Raw genomic sequence first — 23227 nt, 5'->3', positions numbered from 1 at the left:
AAAGCAGAGCACAGCGGTGACGTCACCGCTGTACTTTACAGCCGGCGCTCAGTCAGTGCAGGAAGCTGAAGGCGAGGGACCTGACCAGACACCGGGAATGTAAGTATGTAGTGTTTGTTTTTTTTACATTTACAATGGTAACCAGGGTAAACATCGGGTTACTAAGCGCGGCCCTGCGCTTAGTAACCCGATGTTTACCCTGGTTACCCGGGGACTTCGACATCGTTGGTCGCTGGAGAGCTGTCTGTGTGACAGCTCTCCAGCGACCAAACAGCGACGCTGCAGCGATCGACATCGTTGTCGGTATCGCTGCAGCGTTGCTTAGTGTGACGGTACCTTTAGAAGTGTTTGGCGGATGTTATCTGACGTATTTGGGCAGCTTAAAGGTTTATTCTCGACACCAATAATGGTAAAATTGCGGAGTACTTGTAAAAAGAAGCAACTTTGCAGCTCACTTGTTATTAAACATCCTCTCTGTTCTCAAGAAAGGAGGTTGGCCTAGGTTACCGGCCACCTCTGCAGTCTTGTCAGTGGCGACTGGTCTCCTAGGCAAGGAGCGCAGAGCTTGTAATGACTACATTGATGTTAGCCGGATCACTGGATCCTGCCACCTACAGATCTCCGTCCGATGTTGCAGCTGTATTATCGGAGAGTGCAAAGTTCAGGGCAGTGGGGGCGTCCAATGTGTAAATCAAGCAGGAGTTCGCCTCCTCCCGCCAATCAGAAAAGCCGGGAGGCTGTATAGCGGTGCACTGCTGTACAAGTGGAGAACCCCTTTAGGCCACTGTTCTGCATTTAAGTAGGCCAGAATCTGAAGTGAAGGCCGGAGGTGAGACATGTGATCACAGCCGTGTATTACCATTATGGTTAGGTAATACTTTTACTTATGTTACATATGAATACAGTAATAAGGCATAAGTATAAAATATATCTCAATCTTTTCCACTCCCAGGGAAGATCCAGAAGAAGCACCAGACCCCTCCTCCAATTCTCCAATTAAAAGTGAGAGACACCCCTCCTCCAAATCTGGTGACCCCTTATCCCGAAAACGCAAGACATTATGGGACAAGAGAAAACCACATAACCGTTGGACGGGTCCCTCAGAAGCTAGCTCTCCTTCCCCCGGGCCCAAGAGTCTCACCGAAAGTGAGAGCACAGAGCACACTGGTGAGTCCTTGCATTTCAGGAACTTACTTTTTGTTTTTCAGACGCCCAGTCGCTATCAAATGCCGCTCTGAGGTCTGAAGAGCTGCAAGGCAGATGGTAGTGATTTTCCATACATAAGAAGAGAAAGAGGAACGCACTCACCAATCTTCTAAAATCCAATCCTTTATTTAACACACCGACAGACTTAGCAGGGAGGGGTGTGGAGGATGACGGACGACGGCCGTTTCGCGCTGACGAGCGCTTCTACGGGTCCTGACGATCAGGACCCGTAGAAGCGCTCGTCAGCGCGAAACGGCCGTCGTCCGTCATCCTCCACACCCCTCCCTGCTAAGTCTGTCCGTGCGTTAAATAAAGGATTGGATTTTAGAAGACTGGTGAGTGCGTTCCTCTTTCCCTTCTTATGTATGGAAAATTATCGTCTTGCAACTTTGGATACTGCACCACTTATCAGTCAACAGGGACCGGCAGCATGGTTTGGCTATTTGATTTGGCATTCTGAGTAAGTGCAGCTGTGCGGACGTGCTTTCTCTTTCTATATGGCTATAGATGGTAGTGATTGCAATCTTCGAAAACTTTTCACATGTCAAACAGACACGTCAAAAGTTTTGCTGTCCTCGGGTACGTCAGCCCTGATGAACTGTGCCTTGCAGAAAGAGGCAAAAATGTATTAAGAGGTGTTCGCTAAGTAATGAAGTTGGCACTCAAGTCAACTGTTGTATGTCCCTGTTAGAAACATTACTCCGGACAGGGACTAGAGAAGATTTCAGGCAAACTTACTGTTTTGCCCCAGTGCCTCTGACTTTTCTAAAACTTGGAGGAGCTGGCCAGGAGAGGCATACATTTTTTTTAGCATTTCAAGCTGCTTTACAGCAGCATTCTGGCTTAAAACACCTTGATAAATTCGGCCCACAGACTTTCTATTGAGCCTGTTTTTTTCTCAGCTGAGCTTTTTTGCTCCTTTTGATTTAGCTTTTGGTGAGGGTCTTAGCTTGTGTACCCCCCTCCCCAACAAAACGATTGATGAGTGTTTATCTTTTCTTAAAATGCACTGTAAGCAATAAAATTCAATGCTGCCCTATAATAGCAAACTCTATGTATACCACAACATGCAAGAGCATGGTAGTTTGCATCAACTATATCATTCACTTTCATCCATAGGATAGGGAACTTCTTAATCGTTGGGGTCGACCTCTGGGGAACAGCCACCAATCCTCAAATTTCTCCAGTAGTCCCATAAGGAATAAATGAGCCAGACCGCAATACCTGGACTGACATCTGATCTCCTGACCCGAACGTGCAGCCTCATAGGAGGCTATAAGTTCAGATCAAGAGACCTACAATCCCCCTCATCCTCACCCATCTGTCCCTTTCCACCAGATGAATCAGGCTCTGAGCAGGAGGCCTATAATAATGTCAGCGCCGAACCTTCGCCCGGTGCCTCCCAGCTACTTTCACCAATGGAAGACCTGTCACCTCCTGATGAAGACATTCTGCAGTCTCGTACCGCAAAAGAGTAAGTTTAGACTGAATCCTTTTATCTCTGTTTTATTTAGCCTTTATATTAATCATCACTTGTATCTGTCCTACTTTTGTTTAGCCTTTATATTAATCATCACTTGTATCTGTCCTACTTTAAAGGGGAGCTTCAAGGACATAACAAACATTGCACTTTCTATGAGAATAGGAGCTTTGCCTTTAAAGTGAAAACAAGAAACCAAAAACACTTGTACGGTTTAGCTGGTGCATTATTACTGTCCCCAGTGTTTCTACCGCTAAAAAACAGTCATTTCACCTTGTTCATCAGGTGTAAAGATCTATTGTGCTTTGTAAAAGATCATCGTTTTTGGCAGCGCATCGTCCCGTGTAAACAGGATTCCCACTGCCGAGAACGATGGCGGCATAAATGTACTGAGCGATCTAACACATTGGTTTTGCAGCGATTTTCCAGAATTGCTGCAAAAAAACCTGTCACTGTTTTGTCACTGTTTTGTAAAATGGTGAAAGCATGTCTGAGTCCAGATGTCTAGAGGTCACACAGGCCCGGATGCGGCCCCCAGGTCGCAGGTTGTGCACCCTTGCTCTGTATGTGCGATATTGAGTATGGCCACAAATACTTTCTAGTAAGCACAAAATTCGTCATCTGGATCATCCAGCCCCCGCAGGATTGTTCTGCTCGCTACATGAACTTGTATATTCATTGATTAGTCTAATTATTAAAGCCAGTTATCATCTGACATGGGATTTCGCTAAGACTTGATCTAATAAAGACGTCAGAATCAACTCTCTAAAAATAGCCAAATACTCCACTTTACCCACATTTAACCATTCGCTTAGATACGACCTATGGTTTCTATTATTATAGCGGAGCCTGGAACTAGATCGATCTCAGTATAGGACTGATAATAATTGTGCTGAGTTGTGTTAGGTTACACGCTGCTCTCTAAGACAGTACATCCCGTGAGGGATCATCTGACAGGCGGATACAGGTAGGTAATCCCTATTGACCAATTAGCTGAGAAGAACGGGAGAGGGATCACACAGAGGGTGCAGGAGCAGCGGCGGGATTACTGGTATTGGATTTATAGGTAGAAAAGAAGAGTTCACGGAGGAGGAATAGTGAAAGGTTCCTAGCTCCACAGTTAGGGGTCAGCTAGTGGGTATCATTGCAGGGGATGACCACTATATGGACAGTGTGTGCCCCCACAGTCCAAATCCAGGGTTTTATCTGACCTAACATTCTGCATTCATAGAGATTAATATGTGGCTTCAGCCCCTCTGCAGATATAATGGCTTCTGCTCTTCTGGGAAGGATTTCTACAAGATTTTGGAGGCTTCTGTGGGAATTTTTGTCCCATCATCCAGAAGAGCATTTGTGATCTCAGACACTGATGTTGGGGAAAGGCCGGGATCGCAATCTCCATTATAGGTGTTGTATGGGGCTGAGGTCCGGGCTCTGTGTGAATGGTCATGATCTTCCCCACCACACTCCACCCTACATTGTCTGTATGGAGCTTGTGTGCTGGGCACAATCATGGTTGACAGGAAAAGGACCTTTCCCCGAATTGTTCCCACAAATCTGGAAGCTACAATTATTCACAATGTCTTGTGCTGAAGCATTAAGATTCCCCTTCCCTTGGACTAAGGAGCTGAGACCAAGTCCTGAAAAACAAGCCCAAAGCGTTATCCTCCTCCACCATCTGTACAGTGGGCTCAGTGCAGTCAGGGGGTAACGTTCTTCTGGCATTCACCAAACACAGACTCCTCCATCAAATGTCGGATACAGAAGTGTGATCCGTCACTGCACAGAACTCGTCTCCTCCAGAGTCCAGTGGTAGATGCTTTACACCACTCCATCCGACGCTCAGCATTGTGCTTGGTGATATAAGGCTGCATGCAGCTGCTCGGCCATGAAGCTCCTGGTGACAGCGCAGTGTTTGTGCTGATGTTATACCAGAGGAGGTCTGTACTCTGCAGTTATGGAGTTAGCAGAGCTTTGGTCAGTTTTCTGCCCTTTGCTCCTAAGCACTCGGCCCCTCGCTCTGTAACGTTATGGGGTCTCCACTTTGTGGCTGAGTTGCTGCGGTTCCTTCCACTTCTTAATAAGATCACTCACAGCTGATGGGGGAAGATTTAGGGGTCACCAAATGTCATGAACGGACTTGTTGCCCTGGTGGCTCCTATTACAGGACCGCGCTGGTATCCGTGATATGTGGATCACCAAATGTTCTGTCACGTGTTAGTAAAAGCAAACAGCATTGCGGGGCCGGATATTATACACCGAGGGCGAGGAGTCAGATGTTATACACCAGGGGGTGAGGGCCTGACTATTATACACTGAGGGTAAAGGACCAGTTTTTATACACTGGGGGCGAGGGGCTGATGTTCTACACCGGAGGGCGAGGGGCCAGATGTTATACACCAGGGGGTGAGGGCCTGGATATTATACACTGGGGGCGAGAGGCCGAATGTTATACACCGGGGGTGAAGGGCCAGTTTTTATACACTGGGGGCGAGGGGCTGATGTTCTACACCAGAGGGCGAGGGGCCAGATGTTATACACTGGCGGCGAGGGGACTGAATAAGAAACACTTAAATCAAGGATTAAGATTTGTATCCCAATACTTTTCTCCATATAATGTGCTTAGAATAAGAAATGTTCCTCTATAACACATTACTTCCCATCCTTAGTCCTCTACACTCCGCGCCTCCTCCATAATGTCTCCTCTCCCTCGTGTGTCCTTGGGTTTAGCTGCTGGTATCTAGGTGTCCTGTGTTCTAGAGACGGGAGTGCTGCGGTGCCCCCTATGGACATACAGTATCTATAGCATTAGTATAGACGGGGGTACGTGTGTAATCTTTGCTCCGCTGTATGTTTGCGACACTTGTACATAACATGATAATCCTAGCGCTGTGGAGATATGGAAGACTTTGATGACCTTGTCCCGTAGGCAGTGGGATGATTCACCCTCTTCTCATATATTACATTTATTCCTAGTCCCTGTAATAATCCAATACTGACCTCTCTCCTGAATTGTTCAGTATGGACCACTCTTTCCTCTCCTTTTCCTATAAATGGTGACACTCAGCATTGGCTTTCATGTTAGCTGCTAGGTACCATATAGTATTAGATATTTTTGGCTTTCTCTTGTAAATGGCTTGTTTACGTCACATTCAGCCCACATATTCATGACTCTGTCAGAAGATCAGTCTGAACCCCTGAAAAAATTTTTAGGCAAAACAATAGCATTTTGGAGTATGTTTTTTGTGTCCACATTCTGCCTTAAAACAGAGGCCACTGTAACTAATATTTTTTTTATTAATAGTACTCATGAAAAGTAGAAACGTTGTAATCTATCTTATTAGATAAATCTGCATCTTTCTCCTCCTAGATTGATCAAACATTCTCAAAATTATCTGCAAATTGCCTCTTCTGAAAAAAAGAGGACTTAAACTCTATAGCGCCACCTGTTGGAAGTAGCGATCCTACAAGTCACAATCAACTCTTTAACGAGTCGTGTAATATGACTAAAGGTACCTTCACACTCAACGACGCTGCAGCGATACCGACAACGATGTCGATCGCTGCAGCGTCGCTGTTTGGTCGCTGGAGAGCTGTCACACAGACAGCTCTCCAGCGACCAACGATCCCGAGGTCCCCGGGTAACCAGGGTAAAAATCGGGTTACTAAGCGCAGGACCGCGCTTAGTAACCCGATGTTTACCCTGGTTACCAGCGTAAAAGTAAAAAAACAAACACTACATACTTACCTACCGCTGTCTGTCCCCAGCGCTCAGCTTCTCTGCACTCCTCCTGCACTGGCTGTGAGCACAGCGGCCGGAAAGCAGAGCGGTGACGTCACCGCTCTGCTTTCCGGCTGACCGACGCTCACAGCCAGTGCAGGAGGAGTGCAGAGAAGCTGAGCGCTGGGGACAGACAGCGGTAGGTAAGTATGTAGTGTTTGTTTTTTTACTTTTACGCTGGTAACCAGGGTAAACATCGGGTTACTAAGCGCGGCCCTGCGCTTAGTAACCCGATGTTTACCCTGGTTACCAGTGAAGACATCGCTGGATCGGTGTCACACACGCCGATCCAGCGATGTCTGCAGAGAGTCCAGCGACGAAATAAAGTTCTGGACTTTCCTCAGCGACCAACGATCTCCCAGCAGGGGCCTGATCGTTGTTCGCTGTCACACAGAACAATTTCCTTAACGATATCGTTGCTACGTCACAAAAAGCAACGATATCGTTAACGATATCGTTATGTGTGAAGGTACCTTTAGGATAAAAGCCAAATTAGTATCTCAATTCGCAGACATGGTGTTTCGGGCTGTTGGCCCTCGTCAGTGCGAAGCATGAGAACTAATTTGGCTAGGTGAGAGGTTCTGGACTGGGGTCTAAGGGGTATCGTTTCTCCTTATGGAGAGTGACATACCATCTCTGGCTTGTCAAGGTAAGGAGGCTTATTCGCCATGCAATGCTCCTCTGGGAAATATAATATGCAAATTGCCTCTTCTGAAAAAAAGAGGACTTAAACTCTATAGCGCCACCTGTTGGAAGTAGCGATCCTACAAGTCACAATCAACTCTTTAACGAGTCGTGCAATATGACTTAGGATAAAAGCCAAATTAGTATCTCAAGTCATATTGCATGACTCGTTAAAGAGTTGATTGTGACTTGTAGGATCGCTACTTCCAACAGGTGGCGCTATAGAGTTTAAGTCCTCTTTTTTTCAGAAGAGGCAATTTGCATATTATATTTCCCAGAGGAGCATTGCATGGCGAATAAACCTCCTTACCTTGACAAGCCAGAGATGGTATGTCACTCTCCATAAGGAGAAACAAAATTATCTGTTCACTTATAATATCTTCCTTTAGTGACTACAGATCTGCCTATTACTGAGAACAGTTGGTGCTCATAAAGTTCTATGGAGAGGTGCTGCGGAATGTCTGTCGTCCTTTAGCTCCTCCTCCTCCATAGAACTTTATGAGCACCAACTGTCCTCTCCTAGCTCAGTTATGGGGAGATCTGTCTTCACTGAATACATATTTTACCTATGAATTGAAAATGAAGGATCAGTCCAGGAGGAGAGAGAAGCAGATTTCCCCTATAAGAGATATTACAAACGTTTATTATTTTCATGTGTACTATTGATTTATTAAAACAAATTTAAATGACGGTGAGTCTTTAAATAATTTGTTCTATGTTTAAGCACCTCCTGCATATTACATGAGTGCAAGTGGAGGGTGTGAGACACCCTGGGGATCCGCTGTGAATTTCCCAAAAAATAATCAGAAATAACTTTATAATGAAATTATATTTCTGAGAAATTTTTGTCTGCCAGTTGCTCAGGGGTTGATACTTATGTGCGGGTGGATGGGAGAGAATTTGTGCTGTATAATGACACCTCAAGGGGCTCATGCACACACACTCATAATACATCACCCATAAAAGCCCATGATTTTATACTAAGAAGGATTCTGTATGAATCAGACAGAAAACAATAGTGGCATCATCAGCTGCCATATAACAGCGGCATTGTCCCCTAGAAGGAGTGGTTCGAGAGGAGAATAGATCTCATATGGTGACAACGGTACTCAGCGTGCTTCAGTTCAGCTCCACCTGCCTTGTGCATGCTGGTTCTTTGATCTGGTTGTTTTTGCTGTTTTCCTTCTGTTTGTATAGCCACACATTTTGTTATAGTGCAAAGTCCTTCCAAAAAATGTTCTACACCTGTAATAAAGCCGGTAAGCGTTTTTTTCTATGCCTTTGTATTCTCTGCTTTCAGCCAGGCCATCCACAATCTGCAGAAGGAGGTGAATCAGCTGCGTAAGCATCTTGAAAGCAGTCTGCATCGCTCTCCAATCCGAGGACGATCAGCGACAAACCAGTAAGTGCCGTGCCTAGGATGCGCTGTGTTTTATCTCCAGCAATATTAGTGACCGCTAACTACTTGGATCGATGCAGAATTTTGCTCTGAAGTTGCTCCTGAAGCTCATAATACTCAATAGATATTTGTCGGATGAGCAATTGTTCTGCTGTCTCTCCCAATTCTCCCATACACAGGCGCGCTCAATTCGGCCGAATATTCCCATGTTCTCTATGAGAGCTTCTTCCAGACTTCTCTGGAGGCGGCTCATATCCTGGAGAACAAAAGGATCGGAAGAACAAAATCAGACATGCCGTATCCTCAACTCCCCTAACAATCATTTTTCAAGGGCCTCCATTCACATTAGACTGTTGACCTATCCAGATTTGGCTGATGATAGTCTATTGTGTCTGGCGGCCACCAGATGTTCTCAATATAAACTAAGGCCACCACCTTTAACGTATATAAGTCCCCTCTGTATATCCCAAAAAATACCTTTTACAATCTCCCCCACCTTATGACACGATCTGGTCCAATTTTTTGTTCCTCGCCTTCTTCCAATAGCGATATCATAACCTAAACTTTTAGGATATGAACACTGTTAACACTCTGCAGGAATCTACCTGACGGGAAGGCTCCCAACTTCGCCTCCGACTTGGGTACTCCTATATCTAAACATGGGTCTTCTGCGAAGGAAACAAAGGAAGGTAAGTGCCATCCTTCAAGGAGCAGAGAAGACGCGGTTGTAGATGTGGTTGTAAATGGACGGATCAGTACATTTTCTTCCTTTCACTAAGGATATTTTGGCAGTTTTATGCCACGTGACCATGATCGTTGCCGTTCTTCCACACAAGGTGGACAACGCGTTCAAGGAGCTTATACAGGTGACTGCTCAGGTATCCCAGATTAAATCTACTTGTTCTCTATTATAGTATTAATACTGTTTCTTTTCTATGTTTAGGGACTCAATATCAAGTCTCAAGATCTCCTCCCCTCCCCCAAACTGAACATTTTACTATCCCACCTTGTCTGAGATGTCAAGAGAATGAAAGGAAGAATTCAGGTACGGCCAACACAAATCATCCAAATATATCCACGTGTGGGCACCATACAGATATTCTCCGAATAATAGGTTCACCATAGTGATAGGTAGGTCGTCCCACAGAAGACATTTGTGCTACCACTGAGACCACCGCTGATCACTAGAGCAAGGGTCTCAAGCCTCCGTTACTGCATGATTGCTGTGCGGATGAGGATCATAAAGGAGTTGTCGTTAATTATCACCAATCGGTGGCCACTATAATGGGGCAATTCAGAGCCTAATTCTTGGGATCGGTGGAGGTTCCAGCAGCTGGATCCGTAGCAGTCAGCAAGTTACGTAATACAGTAGCCACCAAGTTGGGACACTAGCCATTTACATGGAGTGGTGGTCACATTTGCAAACTGCTGCTCCACTGTAAGTCTATGGGCCTGACAGAGAACTATGTACACAGCTCGTCTGAGTCCATCAACCCCATAGATGGTGAATGAGGCGGAAGGGTGCATGGCCGACCGCAGCTCACTGTTCCCAAACAGTGACGAGGAATAGACTCAGATCTCTGTCCTAGTGAATGGTCGGAGTCCCAGTATCTGGCAGTGGGAATAAATCGAATAAGACGGATTGGGCGGTTGAATTTCATCTTCCTATTCTTCTGTCCGACATAATTTGTCTGGGTCGAGTTGGGAGGAGATCTAATGTGTACGGGGAGGCTGTTACGGCCTCAAGTTTTATCAGACATATATCACATACCCTATTAATAGGTGAAACAGTAAATGTCCTTTGTGCAATACAACCCCCCCATAGATGCGACAGTATCTTTACACATGAATTATTTTTTATCTCTCTATTTTGTTTTTTGCAGAGTTAAAAAAAGCATCAAAAAAGGAGAAAAACTTTCCGCTAACGCCATCAGACTGTCCACTCTGCCGTGGGAACAATGAGTCTGAGGACTCTCCAGGAACTGGTCAGTGTGTTACAGAATTACCTTGCTTCAGCCTAGTTCGGGCTCATGCAGACGTCCGTGAATTTTGGTCCAGTCTTGGTCAGATCGCAATGCATGACCTGGCCGCGGGTCTCCCACCCGAATGTGTCGGCCTCATAGAAATATATGAAGCTGTCATGTTTCGGTCAGGAGACCCACGGCCAGTCCGTGCATTGTGATCCGATATCAGACTGAAAATCATGGACGTCTGCATCAGCCCTTTGATGCATCAGATGGTGGCCTCTTCTTTCACACCTCACAAAAATACTGGCTTAGTCTAACCTTGGAAACGTATCCTCGTATTTATAGTATTTTTAGTAGACTGATGTCTTACCCTTTTCTTAATACAGGAACGTGCGCTGGTCAAAATAAACAACGTTCTCGGAGACGACCACACTGCACCCCTTGGATTATGAGCCATACTCCTCCCGTGAGCTACGTACAGACCCCTGTTGTGCATTACAGCCCCCCAATTATGTAAGTAACCACAATACAATTAGGGGTGCGACTAGATATCAGGCATTACCTTCCCTACATTTCTGTGCGTAGGTTTCTTTTTAGGCTATGTGCACACGTTCAGGATTTTTTGCGGTTTTTCTGCGGAAAAAAAAAACGCTAAAAAAACGCTTAGATTAAGCATCCCATCATTTCAATGCATTCTGCAATTTTTGTGCACATGCTGCATTTTTTCCACACAAAAAACACATCGCAGTAAAAAAAAACGCAGCATGTTCATTATTTTTGTGGATTTTTCACGTTTTTGCCGTAATATTATTGCATTGGGACACTCCGAAAAAAAACGTGAAAAATCCGCATTAAAAAGTGCAAAAAAACGCGATAAAAACGCATGCGGATTTCCTATAGAAAAAGTCTGGTTTTGTTCAGGAAAATTCTGCAGACATTCCTGAACATTCCAGTGTGCACATAGCCTTACACTGGCAGGAAAAGAGCGCAGATCGACCATATCTGAGAACTATTTTCACCTCGAAAAGATCTGGAAAACTATGGTCCATACAAAATTTTGGTCGCCCTCCAGCCATTATTGTCAGCAGCACATTTCTACTTACACAAAGGGACGTGCTGCAGACAATCGATGAGCTTTATGACTGTGGGAAAGATTAAATTAGCCTACAAATACCTCTTTTTCTGACCATGTGTGCATGGGACAGTGATCAGGACCAAGAGATCCCGATGATCATTCTTCGAATGATCCTTCTTTGACGAGTTGTAGGAATAGTCCCAACAAATTTTGGTAATGTCCTAGTCTCAAAAGTGTCAGGATTACATTAATAACACCCAAAAGTGGCCACTTACAAATGGTTTGGGGCAGTTCTCCAGTAGGACTTACAAGTCCGTATTTGCTAACAGATATGTTTGGAAGTATGGGATAGTTTATTCCATCGGTGATCGGTGGGATTTATCCTCCCATGTGTGATGGACATTATCTTTTTATGAATTATTTATAAAATAAAGTTCTTTATTTCTTTTTATTTTTTAGCTATGGTACACCGGCCAGTTTCTACAGCCCCGTGGCTTACCGCACGCCTGAGCGACGTCGTCCACGTTCAGTGACCCCTCCACCGAGTTCAGATATCTTACAACTCGCTGATTTAACGTGGCCTCTGAACAAGGCTCTAGAAGCTGCCAAAGAATTAAAAAGCACCAGCAGGAGGATGTGCCGCTCGCTTACCACGGATCTCAGCAAACAATGTAACCTCCGCGGCTCCTGCCTGTTCTAGATCTCAGATCTTACAATCCTTTCCTAGTGCCTGGAATTCAAGTGAAATCTACAAATCAGTTTTTGGCTAAGATTAACTTATGTTTTTACTTGTGAAGATCTACAGATTAGGAAAAATCTCTAAAAATGCAGGGTACTCATCACATGAAGAAATATTCATCCTAACTTAATCCTTAAAGATGTTCTGACACCCCAAACTCCCCATAAACATATTTATGAACCAACCAGGCATGTTTGTTCCAAAGTAGAGAAGGAGACGAGTGCTATGGCAGCTATTACACCTTCCATAAGGGTATGTACACACGTTAAAGGGGTTACCAGAGCTGTTTCATTATTTTACTATGGGTCTAGGAACTAACAGGCAGGTAGTTGGTAACTACCTGCCTGTTGTGTCCGGCGCCTATATCTGCTGGCTCAGAGAGGTCACAGACCGCTCCTGCAGGAGATTCAGCAGCTTCATCACGTCGATAGAGCAGTGGTTCTGCTCTGTTGACAGAGTGTCACTGCCGACTTTATGCTGATTGACTGCCAGCTCCCCGTGAGGTGACAGTTTCCTCACGTACCGGAGACACTGACTCACGTAGACAAATTGAAATCAACGTGTCTCTGCACATGTCAGCGTGTTTTCACGGACCGTGTGTCCATGTGCAAAACACGGAGACATGTCAGTGTTCGTGGGAGCGCACGGATTACACGGACCCATTAAAGTCAATGGGTCCATGTAAAACACGTACCGCACACGGACGCTGTCTGTGTGCAGTCCGTGTACCGTGCAGGAGACAGCGCTACAGTAAGCGCTGTCCCCCCCACGTGGTGCTGAAGCCGCCATTCATATCTTCTCTCCAGCAGCGTTCGCTGGAAAGAAGATATGAAAAATCCTTTTTTTTTTTTTTTTTTCGTGTTTTCAATAAAGATCCCTGTCCCCAACCTGTCCCCTATGGGAGGTGGAGCCGCATATTCATGACTGTAGTCGGCGGCCCCACGTGACCGCTCATACAGGAGAAGCTGCGGTGAGGACAGGACGCTGCGAGGGAGCCGGGTGAGTATTTTATTAACAGCGGGCGGGCGCACAGGGGGTGGGAGGGGGGTGGGGACAGGGATCTTTATTTAAAACACGGAAAAAAAAAAAAAAAAAAGGATTTTTCATATCTTCTTTCCAGCGAACGCTGCTGGAGAGAAGATATGAATGGGACTTCAGCACCAGATCCAGGGGACAGCGCTTATCTCTAGCGCTGTCTCCTGCATGTTCCGTGTGGTACCCAGTCTGCACACGGGCGGCACACGTGTGCCGCACGTGTGCCACACGGATGGCCTACGTGAGCTCACGGACACATGGACACAGATAACTCCGGTACCGATTTTTTCGGTACCGGAATTATCTGGACGTGTGAGACTGGCCTAACTGTGAGGAGCCGGCTCTCAATCAGAGTGAAGTGGGCAATCATGCGCTGTCGACAGAGCAGCCCGGAAGAGGAAGAGCTGCTCTGTTGACGTGGAGCAGCTGAATCGCCGGCAGGAGCTGTCAGTGACCTCTCTGAGCCAGCGCCGGGTACAATACGCATGTAGTGAGCAACTACCTGTCTGATCATTTTTAAGACTATAGTAAATGAAATAAAAATAATCCTGGACAACCCCTTTAAGTATTTGCTGCAGACATTTATGATGCAAATACTGATGTGTTGGCAGGGAAAATGCAGCATAAAATACACGCGTTTTCTGATGCATTTTTAACATGCGTTTTTAAGGTGTTTTTTCCATTTATTAGAATAGGTGAAAAATGCTGCAAAAACGCTGAATGAATTGACATGAAACTGCTGCAAATCTGCAAGGAAAAAATATGCAACATGTGCATGAGACGTCAGGAATCTCATTCTCTTTACTGGTACTAGGAAATCCTTCAGATTAAAAAAAAACACGACAAAAACGCAGCAAACACTTAACGTGTGCACGTACCCTAAGGGCTCCTTCTCACTTGCGAGAAATGTGTGCGAGTCTCGCATGTTAAAACCAAGCTCTGGCGCCGGCACTCAGGAGCGGAGCGTGCAGCTCCATGTGTTGCTATGCGGCCGCACGCTCCGCTCTGGAGTGCCGGCGCCAGAGCTTGGTTTTAACATGCGAGACTCGCACGTATTTCTCGCAAGTGAGAAGGAGCCCTAAGGGTTAATGTCCCTGGAATGACAAATCCGCCTGTTGCAATAAAACCTTGTTTGCTATTGAGGACTTTAGGAAAGCTTGATGGCGACACCTGTGGGAATTGTAATGGTGGCCATATTGGTTATCACCCCAAATTCCTACAATAGAAATATGTGAACATTTTTTAAATATTTTTTTAATATTTCAATATTTTTATTTTAGGGTGAAAGGTTTTTTTTTAACAACGTAATAATGACTTTTTAAACAGGTATTTTCTGGACAGTAAATGCACATGAAGGTCCCAGAGGTTGGAACCTTCTAAGAACAAACGTTTATCATCATGACTATTGTCTCCTCATTCCTTAAGGTACCTTCACACATAACGATTTCGTTAACGATATCGTTGCAACGTCACGCTTTTTGTGACGTAGCAACGATCCCGCTAACGATCTCGTTATGTGTGACAGCGACCAACGATCAGGCCCCTGCTGGGAGATCGTTGGTCGCTGGGGAATGATCAGGACCTTTTTTTGGTCGCTGATCACCCGCTGTCATCGCTGGATCGGCGTGTGTGACGCCGATCCAGCGATGTGTTCACTTGTAACCAGGGTAAATATCGGGTTATTAAGTGCAGGGCCGCGCTTAGTAACCCGATATTTACCCTGGTTACCATTGTAAAAGTAAAAAAAAAAAACAAAAACACTACATACTTACATTCTGATGTCTGTCACGTCCCCCGCCGTCAGCTTCTCTGCACTGACTGTCAGCGCCGGCCGTAAAGCAGAGCACAGTGGTGACGTCACCGCTGTGCTCTGCTTTACGGCAGGCGCTCACAGTCAGTGCGGGAAGCTGAATGTGGGGGACGTGACAGACATCAGAATGTAAGTATGTAGTGTTTTTTTTTTTTACTTTTACAATGGTAACCAGGGTAAACATCGGGTTACTAAGCGCGGCCCTGCACTTAGTAACCTGATGTTTACCCTGGTTACCCGGGGACTTCGGCATCGTTGAAGACAGTTTCAACGATGCCGAAGTCTTTCCCCTGATCGTTGGTCGCTGGAGAGAGCTGTCTGTGCGACAGCTTCCCAGCGACCACACAACGACTTACCAACGATCACGGCCAGGTCGTATCGCTGGTCGTGATCGTTGGTAAGTCGTTTAGTGTAACGGTACCTCTACTTCTACTCAATGTGGAGATGTCAGTAGGGGGCCCCTACTATATCTTACTTACTTTCTGTGCAGGTTACTAATTACTGTACGCAGACAAAAAGTAAACCAGGAAGGTCTAATGTAAAGATCTCACTCTTGGGTCATCAGATGCTTCAGCCGCACCAACACACAAAGAAGCAGCTGCCTGGCATTGAGCTTACCTGTAGAGACATGCATGTTACACCCATTTTCAGGCAACCACTTTTGTGCTTGTCTCTGTACAGGAATCACCTGCCTGCTTTGGGATACTGTATAATCCCTAACACATATGTCTCTCTTCCTTTGGAAACTCATATTTAAGCCATATGCAAATTGAAGGGGATTGATCAGCCCTCCGGACAGGTCTTTTTTAGTAAATACTTCCCCAATTCACGCTGCTTTTCCACTATATTCTTCCTTGAATTGTTTAATAAGATTTCCAGAAGTAGCATCGCTCTGTCTCTAGACAGCATCATGTTGTGGGCAGCACGACCCCTGTTTACACAGAGCAATGGGCTGCCAAAAACGACGATTGTATAACTTGCAAGAACAATCCAATCGGCTGTCAGACAAGAGTTTTACTTGCTTGTCAGCTGTCAGACAAGCATTTTACTCGCTTGTCGGCAGTAAGACGAGCATTTTACTTGCTTGTCAGCAGTCAGACGAGCGTTTTACTTGCTTGTCAGCAGTCAGACAAGCATTTTACTTTCTTGTCGACAGTCAGACAAGCGTTTTACTTGCTTGTCGGCTGTCAGACGAGCGTTTTACTTGCTTGTCGGCTGTCAGACGAGCGTTTTACTTGCTTGTCGGCTGTCAGACGAGCGTGTTACTTGCTTGTCGGCTATCAGACGGGCGTGTTACTTGCTTGCCGGCTGTGAGACGGGTGTGTTACTTGCTTGTCGGCTGTCAGACGAGCGTTTTACTGGCTTGTCGGCGGTCAGACGAGCATTTTACTTGCTTGTCGGCTGTCAGACGAGCGTGTTACTTGCTTGTCAGCTGTCAGACAAGCATTTTACTTGCTTGTCTGCTGTCAGACAGGCGTGTTACTTGCTTGTCGGCTGTCAGACGGGTGTGTTACTTGCTTGTCGGCTGTCAGACGAGCGTTTTACTGGCTTGTCAGCTGTCAGATGAGCGTTTTACTTGCTTGTCGGCTGTCAGACGAGCGTTTTACTTGCTTGTCGGCTGTCAGACGAGCATTTTACTTGCTTGTTGGCTGTCAGATGAGCGTTTTACTTGCTTGTTGGCTGTCAGACGAGCGTTTTACATGCTTGTTGACTGATTGGACCCAGGTTTACATGGGTCAATGATCAGAAAAACAAGATGTCTTATGAACGCTCACTGGTTTGCCAATTATCAGTGTGAATAGCCTGCATTTACAGTTTGTGTTTTTTATTGTTCACTTGAGGGAAAATTGCAACTTTTTTTGCAACTACAGCAAACAAAAAGTGCTGCAACATTGTGAACACAGTCTGATGGGTGTAAGGGAATACACCCTATTGACAACCACTTGTCAGCTTGAATTTCCAGTTGGAATAACAGAGGAACAGTAGATGTCTTGGAAAAGATGCTCCAATTTTTATGGAAACTGAATTATTTACTAAACAGACGTGTCCGACCTCTCTGAGTGAACTGTAGGACATCGAGCACCAGCCGGTGCCTTTTACCTTTTAATAATGTCTTCAAATACATTCCAATTTTTTTACGATAGGTTTCTACCAAGTCTTTGTTACTTGGCTTAAAGCACTGATTGTGTTTTATATAAATCACTTTGTAATATTTGTATTTTTTGTTTTTTTATATTTATATTTTTTGTATCCAGAAAATTGGTACGAAAATGCAAATGTCTATTTATATGTTTGTGATAAGGCGTCGGAGAAAGTGGCCTTAATGTGAGAAAGCGAGCGAAGTTACATGGAAGTAAGCTGTAATAACCTTATGATAAAATAATGTGAATATCTTCCAATATCTAAAGGAAAACTGAGCCAAATGATCTTCTACAGATGAATCACATCCTAATCCTTTATTCATTCGCTGCAGTCACAATAATTCATCGTTAGTATTTGTTTTGTCTATTTTTTTATTATTTTTTTTTTTCATTTTTTTCTCCAATATTTCAAGGGTTTTTTTTTTTTTAATGAAGGATTGGAAAGGTGTATTCACTCTTGGAACATTAATTGTAGAAATTTCTATACTACACACATGGATGCGGAAATCTGCAAATGAATGGCGCAGCGAGGGGAATTTCTGCTACTAATCGACCTTGTGTGACTATGCCCCGTTTATGACTCCATGATTTGATCCACTGTGCTGTGTAAATGTCGATCTTGTTTTTGTGTGAGGCATTTGTACTAATCTATTTTTTCATTAAAAAGTTGTTTTCTTTTTGCAAAAAATTGAAATTTATTGTCATTAAACCAGAACCACCATAGCCAATCATGCCTTATTACATGTCCAACAAATGTTCCATAAAAGCCCCGGTCTGTTTTTTTACTGTTGCAGCAAAATTTCTGACTGTATGACTTGTAAACTAGTCGCTGGCACTGTACTGAAGAGTCAGGTGGTCCGGTGCCCGACCATCCTCCTCCAGCCTTGACTGACGACATCCCTGCCATTGTTGTCATCACCAGTAGTGATGAGCGAACGTGCGGGGATAAGGTGTTATCTGAGCATGCTCGGGTGCTAACTGAGGGTCTTCAGCCCCACGTTTGAGTCCCCGCGGCTGCATATCTCACGGCTGTTCAACTGCGGCAACATATGCAGGGATTGTCTAACAAACAGGCAATCCATACATGTGTTGTGGCTGTGGAGACATGCATCCGCTGGGACTCAAACTTATTATTTGAGCACGCTGAAGACCCTCAGTTAGCACCCGAGCATGTGCAAATAACACCTTATCCCACCATGTTCACTCAACGCTAATCGCCAGCCATCTCCAACTTTCACCCATGCGTAGATAGTTTGGGGATTTAATGGTTTTCATTGTGCGGCAAAAATAACCTGGCAACAAGATTCTCCATGTTGGTACGTCTACGGCGAAACCGAAATTTTATTATTTTTTCCAGGTGAAAACAAATTCAAAAGTTTGGTTTGTGCCACCATTTTCTGAGACCCATAACTTTTTTTATTTATCAACTGAACTTTTTTAGGGTTTGTTTTGCATTGCAAGCTGTCATTTTTATTGGTACCTTTTTGTTTATATGGGACACATATGGATGGTAAAGCTCTATTTAACCCCACATGTGGCCACCACTACATGAGCCAGGGAGATGGAATGAGAGCTCATCATTATAGTGTTCATTTTAGGACATGATCACATATCAAAGTCAAACATCAGAAATACTCTGTCTGATACCTGACTCTGATGCCTGACTCTGATACCTGATTCTGATTCTTGAGTCTGATACTTGACTTTGATACCTGACTCTGATGCCTGACTCTGATGCCTGACTCTGATGCCTGATTCTGATGCCTGATTCTGATGCCTGACTCTGATGCCTGACTCTGATGCCTGACTCTGATGCCTGACTCTGATGCTTGACTCTGATGCCTGACTCTGATGCCTGACTCTGATGCCTGACTCTGATTCTTGAGTCTGATACTTGACTTTGATACCTGACTCTGATACCTGACTCTGATACCTGACTCTGATACCTGACTCTGATACCTGATTATGATACCTGACTCTGATACTTGATTCTGATACCTGAGTCTGATACCTGATTCTGATACCTGACTCTGATACCTGATTATGATACCTGACTTTGATACCTCTCTTATGAAGATCACCTCTACTTAATGCCATCGCTTTCATCTTTGTACATCTGTTTGCATGCCCCCTGATGAACCAGACAAAATAGAGAAACGCATCGAGGCAACTCCGTATGCACGATAAGTGATTTTCTTTCTGAACACTATCGTGACATAATATGATTGAAGCTCCTATTGAGCATATCTCAGCTAAATCTGTATCTATAACAACATGGCTATGATTTATCTGCACCTATGGTCCTTGAGGAATAAATGCATCTTATATACAGACCCATTGCAATGTGTCTATAGCAATATAGACTATAATGCTGATTACTGTTTTTTCTTCCTCCCTTTTCATTTCTTATATCCAAGATTAAGGGAAAAGTGATATATCACAATAGTGCAATCTGAACCTTTAATCGCATCTATTTCCATATACCTATTATTATAGATGCAGATATATCTAGTGTCTGTACACTTTTCCTATCTATTGCTGTATCTGTAACAGAACCTTACCATCGATATTAGGGAAAGCCGCCATTGAATGGGGCATCCTCTTGAACTTAGGTTGCCAACCTCCTCTGGTAGGTAGGAGCAGCAATAGAATCAATATAGGGTACAGATAGATCCCTTTTGGCTATGTACAGTCTCTATCACGACTGATTCACCAAACATTTTTTTGCCAGGACTCTGCTGCAAAAACTGTGCAAAATTTAGCAAAAAATGTTTTGCAACTTTTACCCCAGTCCTGCCGACTTTTTGACTTTGTAGAAAGGGACGTAACTGAGTGCGTCAAACAAATTCTTCAAAATTTACGCACTCTTTACTCTTCACCCCAACTAGCATATGAAACGCCATTATTGATGAATCGGGGCAGAAGTGTGTTCTACCCCTTCTGTCTCAGTCTTATGTATTGTATTTGCTTAGATGACTCCTGGGAGGGGGGGGGGGGGGGTTCCCAGCACCCAAAAGGGCCTTAAAACAATCATATAATATGATAAAATGCATAAATGTATACATAATGTGCAAATATTAGAATATGCATATAATGCGATATGCATATTTTCGACCACATTCCGACTAGACCTATCCTGCTTCACTCTATTCACTTTGACCAAGGCCGGATATGTCTAGTCGGCATGCGATCGCATACTTGTGGTCACAGGCACACCGCTCCTGTCACCGCAGAATCCCCACAGCGCATGCTGTGCGTGCTGCAAGGTTTCACAAGTCTGCAGTCACATTATAGAATGACTGTAGACTTGAGCCCCAAGCCTGGACGACCCCTTTTAATTTTGGTTCTAAGTTGCATTTTTAGATTTTGGTGGCCTACGAACGGTATTACTGCCTGTTTGTGACATTGTACCATTGACATTGCTACTGTTGCACTTCATTAGGTTTTCTAATATGATCAACCATTGTGTCCTGACATTCTTCTCCCTTCACAGTTGTATACATTGTACAGGTTCCACTCCATAGCAAGAAGACATTACTATTTTTTTGCTCAAAAAATAAAGGTGACACTTTACATCAGAGTATAACCCCAAGTCACTTATGCTTCATGGATAGCCGTCTGTCTAGTTACATAAGTGATTGTGAACCAATGTCACCAGCTTTGGTGCAAATGAAAGTGACAATAGGAGCTTTGGGAGGAACAGCAAGGTGACCCCACCAAGAGCCAAAGGTGGCTATAGACAATACTCTCTCCTTATCTTTCCTGACTGATGCTTCTCTAGTTTCGCATTTCGCTGGTGTCCTCATCACTACTGGTAGCATAAGGCAGTACCTTAGGTCCATTCTGGTGGCATATGTAGTCCAGCTTCTACACATCTACAGTTAGGTCCATATATATTTGGACAGAGACAACATTTTTCTAATTTTGATTATAGACATTACCACAATGAATTTTAAACAAAACAATTCAGATGCAGTTGAAGTTCAGACTTTCAGCTTTCATTTGAGGGTATCCACATTAAAATTGGATGAAGGGTTTAGGAGTTTCAGCTCCTTAACATGTGCCACCCCTGTTTTTAAAGGGACCAAAAGTAATTGGACAGATTCAATAATTTTAAATAAAATGTTCATTTTTAGTACTTGGTTGAAAACCCTTTGTTGGCAATGACTGCCTGAAGTCTTGAACTCATGGACATCACCAGACGCTGTGTTTCCTCCTTTTTGATGTTCTGCCCGGCCTACACTACAGTGGTTTTCAGTTGCTGTTTGTTTGTGGGCCTTTCTGTCTGAAGTTTAGTCTTTAACAAGTGAAATGCTGCTCAATTGGGTTGAGATCAGATGACTCACTTGGCCATTCAAGAATATTCCACTTCTTTGCTTTAATAAACTCCTGGGTTGCTTTGGCTTTATGTTTTGGTTCATTGTCCATCTGTAGTATGAAATGACGACCAATCAGTTTTGCTGCATTTGGCTGGATCTGAGCACACAGTATGTCTCTGAATACCTCAGAATTAATTTGGCTGCTCCTGTCCTGTGTCACATCATCAATAAACACTAGTGACCCAGTGCCACTGGCAGTAATGCATGCCCAAGCCATCACACTGCCTCCGCCGTGTTTTACAGATGATGTGGTATGCTATGGATCATGAGCTGTACCACGCCTTCGTCATACTTTTCTCTTTCCATCATTCTGGTGGAGGTTGATCTTGGTTTCATCTGGCCAAAAAATGTTATTCCAGAACTGTGTTGGCTTTTTTAGATGTTTTTTAGCAAAGTCCAGTCTAGTCTTTTTATTCTTGATGCTTATGAGTGACTTGCACCGTGCAGTGAACCCTCTGCATTTACTTTCATGCAGTCTTCTCTTTATGGTAGATTTGGATATTGATACGCCGACCTCCTGGAGAGTGTTGTTCACTTGGTTGGCTGTTGTGAAGGGGTTTCTCTTCATCCTGGAAATTATTCTGCGATCATCCACCACTGTTGTCTTCCGTGGGCGCCCAGGTCTTTTTGCATTGATGAGTTCACCAATGCTTTCTTTCTTTCTTTCTCAGGATGTACCAAATTGTAGATTTTGCCACTCCTAATATTGTAGCAATTTCTCGGATGGGTTTTTTCTGTTTTCAAAGCTTAAGGATGGCTTGTTTCACCTGCATGGAGAGCTCCTTTGACCTCATGTTTACTTCACAGCAAAACCTTCCAAATGCAAGCAGCACACCTCAAATCAATGCCAGCCCATTTATCTGCTTAATTGAGAATGACATAACGAAGGGATGGCCCACACCTGTCCATGAAATAGCCTTGGAGTCAATTGTGCAATTACTTGTGGTCCCTTTAAAAACAGGGTGGCACATGTTAAGGAGCTGAAATTCCTAAACCCCTCATCCAATTTTAATGTGGATACCCTTAAATGAAAGCTAAAAGTCTCAACTTCAACTGCATCTAATTTGTTTTGTTTAAAATTCATTGTGGTAATATCTATAACCAAAATTAGAAAAATGTTGTCTCTGTCCAAATATATATGGACCTAACTGTATATATGCAGTCAGAAGATGGTTTGTGGTGTCTCCCAGCACAGTCTCAAGAGCATGGAGAAGATACCAGGACACAGGCTATTAGACAAGAAGAGGCGGAAGGGCAGCAACCCAACAGCAGGATTGATATCTTCTCCATTGGGAGAGCAGGCGGTGGACAGCCAAAAAGCCTATAAAATTACCTACCGGCATGCATGTTGACCAAACTTTCAGAAACAGACTCGATGAGGATGGCATTGGGGTCCAACATCTTGAAGGATGGCATTGGGTTCCAACATCTTGAAGTAGGACCTGTAGTCCATGTAGACCATGTAGTACACCATGCACTTTGAATGGCAGAAAACACCAGAATTGGTGGGTCAACTATTGATATTCATTCT

The 23227-nt window shown here is 44.3% G+C and overlaps 1 protein-coding gene across 3 annotated transcripts in view; it reads left to right on the top strand.

The window, feature by feature from the left end:
- The window catches only part of AKNA (AT-hook transcription factor), a 37109-nt gene extending 24670 nt beyond the window's left edge, over positions 1-12439 (top strand). For all 3 annotated transcript variants that reach the window (XM_069748377.1, XM_069748378.1, XM_069748379.1), the window contains 9 exons: positions 953-1167; positions 2545-2680; positions 8452-8553; positions 9148-9239; positions 9330-9416; positions 9494-9595; positions 10434-10535; positions 10904-11030; positions 12052-12439. In XM_069748377.1, the coding sequence (XP_069604478.1) occupies positions 953-1167; positions 2545-2680; positions 8452-8553; positions 9148-9239; positions 9330-9416; positions 9494-9595; positions 10434-10535; positions 10904-11030; positions 12052-12292 (1204 nt within the window). In that variant the 3' untranslated portion in view covers positions 12293-12439. The remainder of the gene's footprint in view (positions 1-952; positions 1168-2544; positions 2681-8451; positions 8554-9147; positions 9240-9329; positions 9417-9493; positions 9596-10433; positions 10536-10903; positions 11031-12051) is intronic.
- The last annotated feature ends 10788 nt before the right edge of the window (positions 12440-23227 follow it).

The sequence above is a fragment of the Ranitomeya imitator genome, chromosome 2, assembly GCF_032444005.1.
Source record: "Ranitomeya imitator isolate aRanImi1 chromosome 2, aRanImi1.pri, whole genome shotgun sequence".
NCBI lineage: Eukaryota > Metazoa > Chordata > Amphibia > Anura > Dendrobatidae > Ranitomeya > Ranitomeya imitator.
The sequence above is the reverse complement of the archived record's forward strand: the minus strand, read 5'-3'. Positions and strand labels throughout refer to the sequence as shown.